The sequence below is a fragment of the Palaemon carinicauda genome, chromosome 38 (genome assembly GCF_036898095.1).
Source record: "Palaemon carinicauda isolate YSFRI2023 chromosome 38, ASM3689809v2, whole genome shotgun sequence".
Lineage (NCBI taxonomy): Eukaryota > Metazoa > Arthropoda > Malacostraca > Decapoda > Palaemonidae > Palaemon > Palaemon carinicauda.
The window spans coordinates 62,798,657-62,816,679 of record NC_090762.1 but is presented as its reverse complement, the minus strand read 5'-3'; the positions used below and the strand labels follow the sequence as shown (position 1 = coordinate 62,816,679).

The 18,023-nt window shown below is 48.9% G+C and overlaps 1 protein-coding gene across 9 annotated transcripts in view; it reads left to right on the top strand.

The window, feature by feature from the left end:
• The window catches only part of LOC137630680 (putative sodium-dependent multivitamin transporter), a 202,626-nt gene that overhangs the window by 151,189 nt on the left and 33,414 nt on the right, over positions 1-18,023 (top strand). For all 9 annotated transcript variants that reach the window (XM_068362299.1, XM_068362305.1, XM_068362304.1 and 6 more), the window contains 2 exons: positions 4,372-4,518; positions 5,171-5,389. In XM_068362299.1, the coding sequence (XP_068218400.1) occupies positions 4,372-4,518; positions 5,171-5,389 (366 nt within the window). The remainder of the gene's footprint in view (positions 1-4,371; positions 4,519-5,170; positions 5,390-18,023) is intronic.

Sequence of the window (18,023 nt, the reverse complement as noted above, 5' to 3'; positions counted from 1 at the left end):
TTCTTGAGATGTCAGCAGTTCGGGGTTCCTCGAGCTGGCTCTCAAGGGCTCGCTCACCAGTGAGGTACGTATCCAGCGGCAGATATGATCGACGGAGGGAGTCGTCTCTTCAGGTCTCAGCGGACAGGCGTAAGTCCGCGAAGGTTCTGACTCCATCCGCCCAGTGGAGAGAGTCGCCCCTTCGGTCTGGCAGCCGCGTCCCGACCTCCAAGTCAACGTCGAGTCGGCAGGAACGAGAAAAGCAACTCCCTTCGACGAGCAAGCCCGCATCTACCTGGACCTCTGTAAGCAGGGATAAGTCCAGGACAGAGGCCTCCGTCCCGACGGCAATGCCCGTCCTACGCCCTGAGCCGCCGAAGTTGGACCATTCCAAGATGATTCCTCTGCCCCGCGCGGTGACCTCTGTCGGAAGACCTCCGTCACAGGCAGTGGAGCGTCCTACGGAGGAAATGGACGACAACGTAGAAGGTTCAGCAGCAGAAGTTTCGGCCTACAGGAGGGTAATAGGACTCATTAGGCGGCATCACAGACTGAACGAACCCGAGCCCTCCTCTGACAAAGTCTGGGCTCTTGAGCCTCAGCAGGCTGGTTGATGCCCCGGAGCAGCAGAGACCCTCGCTAGCCCTGCCTTTGGCTAGGGATGTTAGGCTGGGTAGGGCTCACGTAAACAAGATCGTGGCCAACAATGCAGAAGCCCCCAAGACCCAGAGCTCCTCCAAGCTTCTTCAAGGCTTGAAATCCCAGAGCCGGTTTTACCTTCCTGAAGGGCATCACGCAGGTCCCTGTACTGTGGAGCCAGCAGTCCCCATCCTGGGACAAGGAGCAGCTGAGGAGAGGGCTACTACTGCCCCGGTCTGTTTCTCCCCTTCAGAAGCTGCCATGATGGAGGAGATAGCCAAGGACCTGGTGAACGTTTCCTCGTGGCTGGATTGGTGGGCGTCCACGCTGGTAGGCTTCCAGTCCTCCTACGACCTCACTGTCCCGGAAAACCAGGCCTTACTGAAGGAGCTGATTAGCTCGGGAGGTAAAGCCCTAAAGTTCCTCTCATAACAATCCATCGCGCAGGCCGCCAATTGGGTTGTGCGGAAAGGGACACGGTGCTCAAGAAGCTCGTAAGGAGGCTCTCGGACAGAGAAGCGAGGTCCCTGAGGAGCCTACCCCTGTGGGACGACTCGGTTTTCTCCCTGAAGGCAGTGGAAGAGACGGTAGAGAGGGTCAGGAAGCTGAGAAGACCTACCCATAGAAGGGCACCCTCCGACGCCTCCCTTCCTCCTCGCGCTTCACCTAGTCAACCCAGAAGATATGCCCCTACTACGGCCTGGTCTCAGTCTTCGCAGCCCTCCCATAGAGGAACGTCTTCAGCACAGTCAACCTTCAGGCCTTCTTATGCGGCAGCCAGAAGAGGTCGTTCAGGCTGCGCCTCTAGAAGGAGATAGGGAGAGAGGCCCCCTACTCCTGCCGAAGCCTCAGGTGGGGGGATGCCTCAAGCGTTCTTGGCAAGCATGGAGAGACCACGGAGCAGATCCGTGGACCGTAGCAGTCCTGAAAGAAGGGTACAGGTTGCCCTTCTTGGTGGACCCCCCACCTCTAATGCCAGATCAACAGGCAGAGTGGTTGGCACCCAAGGATCCCTTGAGTAGGACGGCCCTACAAGAAGAGGTCTCTGCGATGCTGGCGAAAGGGGCGATAGAACCAGTCAAGAACCCGGTCCCGGGGTTCTACAGCAGACTCTTCCTGGTGGAGAAAGCGACAGGGGGCTAGAGACCAGTCATAGACCTCTCAGCCCTCAACAAGTTAGTGTGCAAGACCAACTTCAAGATGGACATCCCGAAGTAGGTTCTAGCGGCCTTGAGGGAGGGGGACTTCATGATGTCCATAGACCTCAAGGACGCATACTTCCAAATCCCTGTTCACCCCTCCAGCAGGAAGTACCTAAGGGTGAAATGGGGTACCCAAGCGTTGCACTTAAAGACCCTCTGCTTCGGTCTGTCCACAGCCCCTCAGGTCTTCACGAGGGTCTTGACAACGGTCTCAGCCTGGGCACACGAACAGGGCATCTGCCTGATTCGGTACCTGGACGACTGATTGTTGCTTTCAGCCTCAGGGGAAGTACTAAGGGAGCAAGGCCCGAAGCTCCTGCGGTTCTGCACCATCCTGGGTATCATCATCAACCTAGAGAAGTCCCAACTGATACCCTCCACTAGGATGACCTACCTCGGAATGGTCCTGAACTCCTGATTGGCGAGAGCTTTCCCTTCTGCGGAGAGACTAGACAACTTGGACCAGATCCTCCGGCCCTTCCTGTCGGACCAGCCCAGGAGAGCCAAGGACTGGCAAAGGCTGATAGGCCACCTCGTGTCGTTGGAGAAGCTAGTCCCCCAGGGGAGACTCAAACTCAGGGGAGTTCAATGGAAACTGAAGGAGACCTGGAACCAGAGAGACTCCCCCCCACAAGGTGGTCCCGGTGTTCCCGTAGACGAAGGAAGTCCTAGAGTGGTGGCTCGCCAGATCGAACACCCTCAAGGGAGTGCCCTTCGCAGCTGACCATCCGGAGATGCTTCTGTTCACGGACGCATCCAAGGAGGGGTGGGGTGCCCATCTCCTCGGCAAGACAGCAAGAGGAAGTTGGACGGATGAAGAGAAAAACCAGCACATGAACGTACTAGAGATTATGGCAGTGCGAAGAGCGTGCCTAGAGTTCATCCATCGGCTCCAGGGAAACACCGTGGCACTGATGTGCGACGCCGCCACGGTGGTGGCCTACATAAAGAAACAAGGAGGACTAAAATCGAAGGAGTTGTGTGTCCTCACGATGGGACTGCTGGAATGGGCCGAAGAGGAACAGATCAAAATCTCAGCAAGGTTCATTCCAGGGAAGAGAAACGTTCTGGCCGACGGCCTCAGCAGAATGGGTCAAGTGATAGGATCCGAGTGTTCCTTGCACCCGGAAGTGGCCAAGACCCTCATTCAGAAATGGGGCTCGCCAGTGTTGGACCTCTTCGCAACGAGACTGAACGCACAGCTCCCCGTGTTTTGTTCTCCTGTGCCAGATCCAGAAGCGACGTTCGAAGACGCCTTCCAGCACCCTTGGGACAACCTCGACGTTTACGCCTTCCTTCCCTTCGGGATGCTCAGACAGGTCCTTAACAGGGTGAGGCGAGCGGACAACTTGTGGATGACTTTGTTGGGTTCAGAGTACATAGTAATGCTTTTAATTGTAGAGGTGCAATTCCCCTTACAGCTTCCATATTTACTGCCGAATTATATGGCATACTAATTTCTATTTAGAAAATAGCGTTGGATGAGGGGGTAATTTTATCATTTTTAGTGATGCAAGGAGTGTCCTTCAAGCTTTAGAAGTTTTTAATTCTAGTAACCCTTTAGTTTTAAAGATTTTAGAATGGCTTTTTATTATTGGACTGAGAGGTATAAAAGTTTGATTTTGCTGGGTTCCAGCACACGTAGGTGCGTCTGGAAACAAGAAGGCAGATTTATTTGCAAAAATGCTCTAGCTGAATTGCTACCAAGAAGATATCCTATTCTTTGTTATGATTGCTTACCCAACATTAAGAATTTGATTCCCAATCATCAGCAATAGCATTGGGATGGTTTAGTTGAAAATAAGATGCAAGAAATAATAAATGTTATATCCCCTTGGAAGTATAACATGATGGCCCGAAAGTGGGAGACTACTCTTTGTTGTCTCCGCATTGGTCACACTCGGTTGACCCATGAATTTCTGCTTACTGGCCAGTACCAGCCTTATTGTGACATCTGTTTGGTACCCTTAACAATGAGGCATTTGTTAACCTGCCCCACTTATAGTAGCGAAAGAGAGATATCTGTTTGAGGCTGAGGTGAGGATGGCAGGTTTATCCTTGCCAAGATTCTTACATGTATCCTACCATGCTAGTGGTATTTTTAGCTTCATTTCAGAAGCAGGTCATCTGAAACATATTCAACTTTTAAAATGACATCTTTGCCTTATATGGTTTTAATTGAATATTCTCTTATTCTTTATTTAAAATAGATTATATCGGCGTCAATGGCCTTAGATGTCAAGATGCCATAAAAACTCAAATCAATCTATCAATCCTGCCTGCAATCAAAAAGTGACTAGTTCACCGGTGTATGAGTAGATATAGGTGACTGGGTAACCTCCAGCTACCCCCCACCCTCCCCACCAATATTGGTCAGGTACGTTTGCCACCTCGCATTAAAACTCTTGATGGCTAATCTTCCATCTCTGCCAAAAGGTAATCCCTTTAAATAGCTACAGGTTTGTATGAGTTAGGTAAAATACAAATTACTTCCAAATTTGTCATATTTGTTGTTTTGATTTTTTAAATTAAACAAAGTTTTTATTTTTAGTTGCTGCCTCTTTATGTGGTGGAGACAATGGGAATGTACCCAGGACTTTCAGGACTATTCGTATCGGGAATATTCAGTGGTTCTCTATCAACAGTATCATCAGCTCTTAACTCTCTTGCTGCAGTTACATTGCAAGATTATGTTCTGGTTTGTATTTGTGACATTACTTACCCCAGATTTCTTGAAATTTGTTGTTTGAATGTATTTAGGAAAGTTGTAGATACATGCAATGTATTTTTTGGGGAGAAGGGATCATATTTTTTTTTTTTTTTTTGTAATTATAACATATTTGTGATGTAGTCCCCATTTTTTTAGCTGCTTTATCTAAAAGCATCATCTGCTGACATCCTTCAAGGGGAGGAGGAAGTATCAAAGTTTGGAAAATTATGCAGTAGTTATATACTGTAAAAGAAAAACTTCATATTATACAAACAGCTTTTATTAAATAGTGTTAGCACAATGTTTTACAGACTACTGTATTGTAGTTTCTAAGACAGGTGATTTTCGGTACTATTACCTGCTTTTAGTTGGCATTTCAAAATCATATTTCTGCCGAGATTCTGCTTCCATCGCAAATGACATAATAAATTAAGTGGTTTACAAGAAACTTATCAAAAAGTCCACAGCTTTCAAATGATTTGTAGCTTTCATTCATTCATTCATTGTTTTCTATGGATTGATATGCTTATGGTTCAAGTGCTAGTTGATAGAAAGCCTAAAGCTTTCAAGATTTGTAAGTTTTATAATTTACTTAACCCATAATGATTTGAATTTTCAGCTTTTATTTCTCCTTTTACAGCCATTTGTCTCAAACAGGGTGATGTTAGGTGAGAAACTAACTGTGATCAGCAAGTTTCTTGCATTACTATATGGCTGTATTTGCCTGGCTATAGCATTCATGACACAGTTCTTAGGCAGTGGCATTCTGGAAGCATCCCTTAAGATATTTGGGGCTGTTGGTGGGCCACTTTTGGCTATATTTACAATGGGCATGCTCTGCAAAATGGCAAATCAAAAGGTAATGTTTACCATACATTTTACCTTTAGATATTATATCATTTAAGGTACTGCACTGATTGTACACAATGTAGTATTTATTTTAAAGCTTTCCTTTTGATTGTTACAGTTTTGTAACCCAGCATAGAACTGTAACAGGATGAATACAGGAATTTGTGCTTCAAAGACTTGCATGTGAATTTAATTTAAGCATTATCCAAATCATATATCCAACCACTGTCATCTGGAGTCTATTAATACTCCAATGTTTGAGCAACCACTCTTGTTGCAAAGTATCATATTGCATATGAATATCTGCCTGTTAGAATTTTCAAAGTGAGATTTGTTCAGGTATATGTTGACATTTTTGTATGCAAGTGCTTTTGCTTTATTTTATAAATAGACTGAGGATAAATTACTTTGCATGGTGAATAGATGAATGTGAAGTAATGCTGAACTTTTAGTATTTATATCTGCTTGACAATTTTATTTAGAGATGTATTTAATGTACTAATTTGATTGCATACATACTGTGTTATAATAGCCTATTTTTTCTTGATATGCCCCATATAGTATAGTTATATGTTAGAGACAATATTGGTGGTAGCTTATTGTGCATTGGTTCTAAGATCCACAGGATCACAGCAATTTACTACCTCACACATGTTTTAAAAGGTTTTTGCATCTGACATGTTAGTCATAGAGATAATAAGCGTTTTCCCCAGTCCAAAATTCACATTTAATCTTTAACTTCCTAATTAGCTATGCTGTAAGTAAATAAGTAATGCTGCTCAAGCTTAATTCCTGTTTGTCATTAGTGAATCCATAGATACCCTTATTCTTTCTTCCTTGAAGAAGTGTATTCTTTCTATGTTGTATTTTTTTTTTCTTTTTTGAAGTGGATTTGAATAAGATTTATTGTTGCATTCTTTAGGTGTTGATAAGTGTCTTGTTATCAATTATTTAGCTAGTTTTTACTTTGCTAACAATTTTATATCTGCTTGATTTTGTTCACTTAATTTGAGTGTGGATAAATTTATTACTACACGTATACAAACCTTTCGTACTTTAGAATAAGGAATGTTGTCAGCAGAGCTGGAATAGCAATTGAATTTATTAAAAAGATTGTGTACTACAGGCGGTGAGTGTTGGTGTGTAGTCCTGTCTACTTTCCTGTCAAATATTCTTGACTTTTGTGTTTAGCCACAAAGCGTACAAGCGTATCTATCTAAAGGCTTTAATCTTATTTTTTGTTCCTTTCAAGAATGATGATTGTGATTAGAATCAATAATGGATCTGAAGATGTAAAAACTTTGTAAATGTGGGGTAAAGGATGGATCCTGCAAATGATTTGTCTAAACTGGCTGTAGATGACACGCACAGCACATCTCGCAGTCATCCCTATGAGATGAGTGCGGATTGTCGCCTCCCGTTCAGGTTATTTCTTTAAAAAAGAAAAAGAAGGCTAAATCTTCTCCATCGTCATCTATAGCAATGTCCTATGAACTCTTTATAACAAGTACTTTCAGAAAGCTTGTCGGTCACTGAAGATCCTAGGCTTGGTCCCCATGGAGTATGTTACAGGGACAGGAAGACTGTATCTTAGTCAGTGAGTTTTTCAGGGTTAAATGGAATGTGTGTGGTACTCAAAGTGATTGTCGCACACCAGTATGTGCTGGAAGGTCTCCTGTAGTGCGACCGAAGCATAGATAGCAGATAAGGCTGGCGAGATGTCTTCTACCCTGGCTGCAGTGTAGGTGCCAAAGCTGGATGGTCGTAAGCAAGCTCTGGGAGCAGTAAAAACAACTACTGTTGGCTCGGTGCCCGTCACCAGTTTGTCACCCCTGCCCCAATGCCTTGACCATAGAGCCCTTTGCTCCTTATATCCCTGTGCTAGTAATCCTAGCCCTTGTGTTCGTTACATATACAAAGTCTCCCTACTGCTTCCTCTGTGAGAGTGACTCCCCATTGTTGTCGTTCCTGTTATAGCAACCCCTGTAATCTCTCCCCTTTGGAGCGTCTTTGTCGATGGTCACCCAGACCATGACTTCTCTGCATGCAGTACCCGAGGAGAAAGCTGGTAAAAGTAAGAAGCGAGTTTGCTCCTTCCAGCTCTTCCTTCTCCGCCTCTTTTTCATCTGATGTTGACTTCTTCTTACAAGAATAATTATTAGTCCAGGAAGACCAGCCAGTAGATGTTCTACAAGACTCTTGTTGACTCCACTTCTCTTTCAGGGGAGGTGGATGGCTGCCGTGGGGTTCTTGGGAGCCTGTCGTTGGTGGCTGCCCAGATTACCCAAGTAGCCAGGTGATCTTGAAATGCATTCATTCCCCACCTTCACCTTAACTACGTGGACTGTAGTGTACTGCTTATTTCTCTAACTAGGACATTGTGGTATTATTATTATCATTACAAGCTAAGCTACAAAAGCAACGGGCTTGAATTGAGAAGATGGTACTTCTCTAAGATGTTTAGCTCCCTCCCCTTGCTCATTACCTGAGAGGCCTTAACCCTTTACTCATGAGCGCAAAGCCAATGTTTACTCTCCGATTCAATCAAAAGAAATTATTCTGCACATCAATGTCCTGGAAATGCAAGCAGCTTTTCTGGCTCTGCAAGCATTCCAAGAATGTTTGACGAGGCACTCGGTAGTGTTGTTAAGCGACAACACCTCCTTAGTGGCTTGAGTTAACAAGCAGGGGGCATGGACGAAGTAGATACACGTCTGGACAGCATTCCACTCTATAGAGGTATCAGTCGGGTACATTCTGGGCTAGAAAAATGTACTGGCAAACACACTGTCACCAAGGGTAGGTTGTAGGGTCAGAATGGTCTCTAATTCCTTGGGGGATTCTCTATGGATCAACCTGTTTGCTACAGGGCTAAACAAAGCTCCCCTATTGTAGACCCATTGGCTGTGTGAGAAAATATTTTCCAACACCCATGGGTCCACCTGGACGGGTAAACCTTAATTCCATTCTGCCGGATCCGTCCACTAATCAACCGAGTGTTGATTACGCTATGACTGGATGACCCTGGTGGCCCCCAATCTCTTCCTGAAGCTGCTCCTCCGCTGGTCCTCTCTGGGAATTGGTTGAGTAGCACCGCAGCCCTGGTTGCTCCAGGTCAACCTTGTGGGTCAAGGGAGGGTACTGACTTCCCTAGCGAGTTGGTTCCTTCTCTTCTTCCAGGGAGCGCCTGATCTCCTGTCTTAGGCGGTTCTTTTCGGACTCCAGTTGGGAGCTGAACGGAGGCTGTCCTCTACTTCCTCGGAGGTTGAATCTCCCTCTGTTGGTTCAGGCATTGCAGCCCCGTCGGTCGGACTTCTTGTTCCCCTGGACCAACACTGAGGATGTTGCTTATCCACCAGGGGCGGTGGAGGAGCAGAGTCCAGGGGAGCTCCTCTCTCGTTTGCTAGAGAAAACCGCTTTTGGGCAGCGATCTCCTTGCCCTTACACTTCTCCCCTAAGGGTGTGGTCAGGGTGTTGTCCTAAGCAATGTTCTCCTTCAGGAAAACAAACCTCTCGCCTGGGAGAGGATGCTTCCAAGCTTGAGCAATCGCCCCGCCCCCTCTGGTGGTTTCTGCCAGAGGTTCCCCTTCAGAGGTTTGTCGGTTGGAGGAGTTCTTGACCTTTAGTCCCCCCGGGCGTGCTCCTCCCCCATTGGTTAGGAGACTCCTCTTTGAATCCTCGAATTCAAGTCTTGATGTCCCTTCCGGGTATCGTGACGGTCACGCATTGGGCTTGCGTGACCTCGGGCCTTCAGGCTCCCATTGCGTCGAGCCTTTGGGCTTTCGCAGTGGTCCTTAGGATGCCAGTCTCTTTTAAGTCCTCGGGCTTGCGGGACCCTTACCCTTCGGGTTCTGATTACGTTGAGCCTTCAGATTCTCGTAACCTGGGACCTCCCTGTCCTCATCACGTTGACCCTTCAGGCTGTCGTGACATCGAGCCTTCAGATTCATATTATGTGGAGCCTTCGGGCTTGTAACACGGGACCTTCGGTTCCTTGTCGCGTTGAAGCTTCGGGTTCACGCGGCACAAAACCTTTGGCTTCCAGTTGCGCTGAGCTGTTGGGCTCTCACCACACCGGTTATGTTGAGCCTTTGGGCTGTCGTGCCACTCGTTACACTAAGCCTTTGTGCTGTCGTGCAACTCATTACGCTGAGCCTTTGTGCTGTCGTGCCACTCATTACGCTGAGCCTTCGGGCTCTCATGACAGGGAGTCCTTGGTCTCTTGTTGCGTTGAACCCTTGGGCTCTCTCAGCCCTGGTTACGCTGACCCTTTGGGGTCTTGTGCTACCTGGTAAGCTGAGTCTTCGGACTCTTGTAACAGGGAATCTTCTGTCTCCCGTTGTGTTGAGCCTTCGGGTTCTCATAAGACTGGTTATGCTGAGCCTTTGGGCTCTCTTGACTCTTATGCTGAGCCTTCGGGCTCTTGTGACTTGCGTTACGCTGAGTATGTCGGCTCTCGTCTCGTTGATTACGTTGGGCCCCCAGGCTCTCTTGAACCTCGTGGACTTCCAGGTCCTCGTCGCACGAATCCTATGGTCTTGCATATTCCGATTCTCAACAGGTCTTACCACCTTCCGAGTTCAGTGACGTAGAACCTTCGGATTCTCGTCACTCCGATCCCTAGGGGTCGCGGGATCCACACCTTTCACGCTCTACGGTTGTTTCCCCCCTTGGTTTCGTTTATCTGTCATTGCTCAGTCCTATGCTGTGTCACACAGCAGACTGGCATCGCGTGATGGAGTAGCTCATCGTGGTTTTCCACCTCCACGAGACCTCCCCCGTCACCAGCTTTCGGTTTGCTCGTCTCTGGACAAAATCCCATCTCCACTTCTGGCTGCGGCAGGTATCCCTATCCAGGGAAACCCCCTTGCTAATCTAGATTCCCATCAGTCTCGCCATTCTTGCGAGCTTCCACCTGCCCCAAGACAGCTGTTGCCTAAGCGCCAATGCCCAGACCCTCCCCCGAGGGGAAGGCTAGTGCCAATCCTGCCTGTAGGAAAGGTGGCTCAGAAACTTTCAAAGGTATTTAAGCCCGGGGGTCCATGCTGCCCCAAGGATTCCCCCTTCCAGTACATCGGGAGCTCATGACCCCCATGGCTTAGCGCATTATTTAACATAGGGCGGCACACCAAGGATCCCTTTGTTGCTGGCTCTCCTTCCAGGTGCCTCCCCTCCTGCTGATCCCAGGACGAGCTCAGAGGACTGCTCCAGCAGAGACCTCTCATAGAGAGAAACCCACCTCTCCTCATAAGAGGACCTGGGAAGAGCACGCTCCAGAACTCCAAGGGAGTCCCGTGCAGTTCAGGGTTCCGCTGGCCAGACCCAAGGGTAAAAGGATCATGAATAGACCATCTCCTCCCAAAGAAGACAGGGCAACTTCCTTTACAGACTCCTTCCGCCTCACTCCCATCGAGGTGGTTCCAAGGGAGTGTCGCCCTCCAGCTCAGTTTGACGTAGTTTCCCCTCCTGCAGAGGTCCATCACCCCAGTAGGACAAAGGAAACCATAAGGCCTACTCTGACGGAGGAACTCCTGCTGCAGCGCAGACAGCTGGGTACTTGTTTACGATTCTTAAGTCCTCAGACAACTCCTCTACCTTGATTTGAGAGGCAAAGTAAAGTCTTGTCCAGTACATCAACAGGAGTTGGTCTGTCAACAGCCTATCCTGATGACGACTTCGACCCACTCTAGGCTCCTATGTGTGAGGGCTCGGAAGTGGATGAGCAAAATGATCATCAGGACGATCTTTTACCAGCAGCTGCTAGCCCTAAGCTTCCAGAGGTGGAGCAAAAGGAAACTGAACACGCCTTCTGGCAAGTGTTCGCCTGCATATGTACCATCATTGGGCTGCCAGATCCATCAATAATCCATCTTGAAGGAATAATCACCATCCTTGACCAGGTATATGGCACCGTGGAAGGCCAGTGCACTTTTCCCCTGGTCAAAAGGGTTGAGGAGTGCCAGACAGAAGGCAGTGGCTCAGGTCACGTGTTTTTCCTCCTCCCTTTGCTCCAACGCCTACGCTAAACTGCTCCCACCGCCGTACGTGCAAGAGGAGATATGAGGTCCTCAGTGAGCCTCTCCCAGCCTTGCCTCTAGATCAATCTATAGAGGCACTCTCGAATGGTACCACTCTGAAAGATTAACGGAACTTCCAGTCTCTTTCTCGGCCTCCGAGATCCTAAACCAGGAAAAAGTCACAAAGTATGCCATATAGACAATTTTATGGCTTGATTTCTGGTTAAGATCAGGGGGATGATGGATCCTTTCTCAGGACTGGTCTGGGAAGTCCACGAGGAAGTCGATGAAGACTTTCCTGTTGTCCAGCACCAGGGTAATAGAATTCCTCTCCCATGAAGTGTTGAACCTTTAGCGAACACCTTCCTGAAGAGGAGGGATTTTGACATTGGAAAGTTCCAATGGTAACTCCCTCAGGCCAAGGTGATGAGGCTGAGAAACTCCCTTTTTGGGGCGAGCTCCTTATTCGATCCAGAGGATGTCGAGCAGGTGGCTGAGTAGTGGAGAAAGTCAAATCATGATTCCCTCATCCAAAAAGCCTTGCCAACCTCGGCCACAAAGGAAACCAGAGTCCAACCACTAACAAATAGGGCTAGGGACCCTAAACAGCAGGTTCCGAAGGTGTCTAGAAAGTCCTTACAAGGCAAAAAGTCCTTCCATAGAAGAAAGAGAAAGAAGGGATCTGGCCGAGGCCGATCCCACTAGGACAGGCAATCCTCCCATATGTCCACCTGGGAGTGGGTTGCTTTTCAAAGCTGCTGGCTAAGGTGGCTGCATCATGGGGCCAAACCTTGGACAGCTGAAGCAATTCGTTCAGAGTATCGAGTCCTGTTCACACTCTCTCCCTCCACTAACTTGGGATCCATTCCCAACGAATTCTTATGCGAAGGGATCCGCAAAGGATTTAACCCTCCGGGCAGAAGTCCAGACCATGTTGGAGAAGGGTGCTCTCCAAGAGGTCCTCAACGGGTCCCTAGGCTTCTACAGTTGACTCTTTCTTGTAAGAAAGGCGTCTGGAAACTGGAGACCAGTCATCGATCTTTTGGCTCTGAACAGGTTTGTCAGTCAAACCTCGTTCAGGATGAAAACAGTCAGTCAGACAAGTAATGATAAGTCCTCAATCAGGTCAGAATAAGCAAGAACTTATTAATGACCCTAATTGTTCTGTTATGGCATCAAGCAGAATGGTTTCTGGACCTTCTGCAACTCCTCACGGAGTTTGCGAGGGATCTCCCTCCACGTTAAGACCTGCTCAAACAATCTTGTGCCAATATGTTCCACAAAGCCATAGCTTCGCTTCAACTTCATGCCTGAAGACTGTCCAGCACCTCCTCACGCAGAGGGTTTTTGTAACAAGTTGCGAAAAGAATGGCTGGACACCTCAGACACCCTTCAGAGTTAGTCGACCAGGCAAAGTATTTTATTTTCTGTGGTTGGTGTCGTAGAAGGGGTATCACTCCCTTTGATGCCTGTATTCCAACAATAGCATAGTTCCTTGTACACCTTCGGGAAGAAATGCTTCTCTCGGTTTTGACTCAAAGGCTACCCGCTCAGCCCTGCGGCTTGCCTTTAAACTGAAAGGAGTATATATTTCCTCCTCATTGGATCTTAACTTGCTCATACAGAGCTATGAGATTGCTTGTCACCAGTCAGAACTTAGACCTCCTGCTTGGAACGTGATTCAGGTCCTTTTAGTCTTTTAGGGCCCCTCCCTACAAACCATTACGGCTGGCAACAGGTCGCCACTTTACATGGAAGACATTATTCATCCTCACTTTGGCCTTGGCCAAGAGATTCAGTGAGCTGCATGGTCTATCTTCTGATGTGTCCCACTCAAGGAGATGGGAAGAAGTAATATTCAGCTTCGGTCCATTCTGGATAGAGAGTACATGTTCTATAACCAAAGGTCCAGACCAATTGGTACTTACCCAATGAGGAGTCTGAAGTGTTACCTTAAAAGAACAACAGCAGCTCACCCCCGTGTGTCAGCACTGTTTGTCAGCATGGGGAAGGTCAAGAGGAGGGTCACAAAGAGTACTATTTCTTCCTGGATTGAGACCCTCCTTAAAAATGACCCAGAGCTCAGGACGTCAGGGGCATTGCAACGTCCCTGGCATTCAGCAAAAACTACTGTGACCCAGGTATAGCAAGTGGGCGTGTTGAAACATCGGACGACCTTCACCGCCCACTACCTGCAAGATATAACACACAGGAACATGGATACATTCTTTGTTGGTCCTGTGGTGGCTTTACAACAAGTATTCTAAAACAACTCAAGCTCTTTGATGGACAAGTAACAGAGGGTTGAGGGCAGAGGTTACCTGGGTTAGTCTGGGGTGGATGAGTAAGAATGACTAGCTTCCTTCTTCCTTACACCTCCTCCCCACCTGGGGAACTCAGCACCACAGTTCTTAGCACAGCTGACCTCATTTTGTTTCTGTATCCTGAGTATAGAAATATTTGTCCCCAATACTCCTGCGTAGGAGCTTATTGGGTAAGTTCTAAGGACACTCATATTCCTATAATTGAGTTCATATTTTAAAGACCAGCCGCGTTATTAGTATCACAAACACACAGCTTTGGCAGGCCTCTTAATTATGCATAGCACAAGATTTTAGCGACGGCAGGGTTCCTACTACCTTCAGTCACATATCGAAGGAGAGAGAACCTTGGGTCAAATGCCAAGGCCAGTTTGTGAGGACTTAGTCATGAAAGGTAAGTCGTCCCCAATACCTTCAGTCACATATCGAAGGAGAGAGAACCTTGGGTCAAATGCCAAGGCCAGTTTGTGAGGACTTAGTCATGAAAGGTAAGTCGTCCCCAATATATAGGGGAGGCTTCGTATTTGTCAAGACGAATGACAAATTTCTAAGTAATTTGTATTTTTCCTAATATAGAAACCTGGATCTATTTATAAAAATTGACCCGCCAGCCCTGTCCCCCCCAGTAGTCCTGCCAGAAAGCAAAGTGATTGCTCTGCCCAGGTGTGTGAGTGAGCGGGCATTGCTGGCTAGACCTCCCCCCCCCACATGCTAACTAGCAGTTTAGGTTGTTATCTTTCGCTAAAATGATCACGGCTCGTCGTTCAGCTCCGCTGAAAGTGTACCTCTTATAAATAGCTCCAGGTTTGTATGATAGGAAAAATACAAATTGCTTGCAAATTTGTCATTTCTCGATTCCTAAGTTAATTTCCGTCACTTTATGGGATTTTGGAGTTGGTTCCATTCAGACCTTAGTTTATAGATGGTAAACATTTTTTGTGCTTTTCATTAGCTATGGCTCCTTCCTGTGCTGCTTTAAAAGAAAAATTTGTTAAGCTTGCTGCTTAACTTATTGATGAATCCATTACAAACTCCTTGGAATAGTGTTTACAAAACAACCTTGTTGATTTCAAAGTATGCAAGGGAACAGTCAAATTTCTTAGGATATTCAGTGATTTATTTGATATCCTTATTTCAAGGAATTTTTGCAGTCATGACTAAATGCCCAATACAACCAAAAAGTACATGTTTATTTAAAGTTTTTTGTTAATATTGAGGCTTATATCAGGCATTTAAGGCTCTGACGGAAAAAAAATCTTTTGAATCTTCACCAAAGAAAAGGGTAATATATTAAACTCGATTTGTTCCAACACGGAGTACTTACCTCGAACTACTTTCTTAGGAGTATCTGGGATCGCCTCCCAACCGACCAGAATTTTGTGTAGTTTACCCTATATCCGTTTTCTATGCAGAGGAACCTCTGGCGGAAGGATACGCGCCATGAGGCGACCCAGGAGCAGAGAGCATGCTCGCTCAGGTCTCGACCTTGAGTAAGTTTTCTGGTCGCGTCGTGATAACATCTCGCTGCGCTCTCCTTACCCAGTGCGACTCTTTGTGTCCCACGAGGTTCCCACGTGGTCCCCTTGTGTTCATACCTTACCTTATCCTACCTTTCCCTCTGTGTTCCTGTGTCGTTTTGGTGCTTATTGGTTCGTTATGGAGAATCCCCGCCGTTGCCCCGGGCCTATGGCCGGTAAATCTTGTGGGGCTTTTCTTTCCAAGCCGGAAGTCGACCCCCAATCTTTGTGTTGGTCGTGTAGGGGCAGTGTGTGTTCCCCTACAGCCACGTGTCCGGAGTGTGAATCCTGGAGCGAAGTTCAGTGGGTGCACTACGGCACCAAAAAGAAGAAGGCTACCAAGAGATCGCCGAAGAAGTCAAGCATTGCCTCGCCTCTTGCTTCACCCGGTACCTCTTATGAGGGCGCTTGTCTGCCGCCTTCCCCTACCCAGAGTAGGGGACGAGGTAAGTCCGTTGCGGGGAAGCGGCCCATTGCTCTTCCCCAGGAGTCTGTGATGTCTGTTGGTGGGGATGTTGTGTAGGTTCAGGCAAGTGGGGGGCCTGAGGGAGGGACGGGAGTGTGTTCGGGAGACGAGGTCCTGGTGCCAGCAGGGCCCGTCTCTTCCGATAATCCTATGTGGGGGAAAGCCGCTACAGCCTCTTCCCCTGCTTCTTGGGTCTGCATTTCAGGTACGTCAGCGGCCGGGGGAGACGCCAAGTTCGGACCCCCTCGCGTGGGTGCCGCCGAGGACGCCCTTCAGGTCGCCCATGAGACTGGAAGAAGAGTTCGACACCTGGTTTGTCCGCAAGAAAGTGCTTCGCTCTCCCCCGGCGCCGTCGGCAATGGTCCCTCCCGTCTTTCTTCAACCTTCTTCGCCAGCGGACCGGCACGAAGATCCACCAGCAACTCGGGACGCCTCGGACAATTCAGCACGTTCCTACCAGTCATCGGTCTCCTCTTTTGGGTCGTACTCTTTCTCCTCGGAGGACGAAGGTCCGAGGGACTCGAGGAGGAGACGAGAGAGGTCCCATTCCCGTTCCCAATCACGCCACGCCAGGAGACGTTCCAGATCCCCCAGGAGGAAACACAGGAGGAGCCGCTCGTCAAAAGGCGAATGGGTGCGAGTCACGATCCCCCGCCGCCACCTCCTAGGAGCTTCAGCAGCCCCGAGCACCTCTGGCTGGCTCCCTAGAGCTCCTTCACCATCCTCGCGGTACGTCTCCTTCAGCAGATCCAATCATCGACGGAAGTCATCGCACCAGGTCTCAGTCGACAGGCATAAGTCCACGAAAGTTCTGACTTCATCCGCCCAGCGGAGAGAGTTGCCCCTTCAGACTGGCAGCCTTGTCCCGGCCTCCGGTTCTTCGATGGCCCGCCCTGAACGAAGGAATCAACCGGCCAGCACGGGGAAGCCCGCAGCTCCATGGATCTCCGCTGGAGGGACTAGACCCATGACGGCTACTCCCGTCCCAGCGGAGCTGCCCGCTCAGTGAGTCGAGCCGCAAAGGGCTCTCCACGAGAAAAAGATTCCTCCACCTTACGCGGAACCCTCCGTCATAGATGTGCTTTCTCAGGCGGAGGACCAGTTGGCCGAAGGCCTCGTGGATGGCGGCGAATGTTCGACAGACGAGGTCTCCACCTATAGGAAGGTCCTAGCCCTCATCAGGCGGCATCATAGGCTGGATGAGCCGAAACCCTCGACAGATGAAGCCTGGCTCTCCGGTCTTAGCAGGCTAGTGGATAACCCTGTGCAGCAGAGGCCTTCGCTGGCTCTTCCCCGGTCGAGGGACGTTAGGCTGAGTATGGACAACATAGATAGGTTCATAGCCAGCCAGGCGGATGTGCCCAGGAATCAGAGGGCCTCCAAACTCCTCCAGGGTCTTAAAACGCAGAAACGCTTTTATCTCCAGGAGGGGCTCCGCGGAGGTCCCTGTACGGTGGAGCCAGCGATTGCTATCCTGAACCAGGGAGCGGCTGAAGATAGGGCATCCTCCCCTCCAGTGTGTTTTTCTCCGGCAGAAACCTCCATGATGGAGGATATGGCCCTGGATTTAGTCTACGTATCATCATGGTTGGACTGGTGGGCCTGCACGTTGGTAGGCTTTCAAGCCTCTCACGTCTTCTCCGTCCCCGAGAATCAGTCCTTGCTGAGGGAGCTGATTAGTTCGGGGGGCAAAGCACTCAAGTTCCTCTCGTACCAGTCCCTCTCTGAGGCAGCCAACTGGGTCCTGCGGAAGAGGGACACAGTCCTGAGCAAGCTGGTCAGGAGACTACCGGACAGAGAGGTGAGAGCCTTGAGGAACTTACCTCTGTGGGGCGAGTCGGTGTTCCCCCTGAAGGTAGTAGAAGAGACTATGGAGAGAGTCGGGAAACTTTAGGAAGCGGGAGACCCCAGACCCCCACCGTCAAAACGACCTGCCCACAGGAGACCCTCTTCGGATGTGTCTCACCCACCCCGCGCTTCGCCGCTCCAACCTAGAAGGGACACCCTGTCGGTGTCTTGGCACCAGCCCTCGCAGCCCTCCCATAGGGGTACTTCGGCCCCTCAGGTGAAATTCAGGCCTACCTCTTCTAGCTCCAGGAGAGGACGTTCCAGCCGCGCCTCTCGAAGGAGATAGGAAGGGAGGCCCCCTACTCCTGCCGAAGCCTCAGGTAGGGGGATGCCTCAAACACTCTTGGCGTGCTTGGCGGGACCACGGAGCGGATCCGTGGACCATAGCAGTACTGAAGGAAGGGTAGAGGTTGCCCTTCCTAGCGGAACTGCCCCCTCTAATCCCGGACCAGCAGGCGGAGTGGTTGGCGCCCAA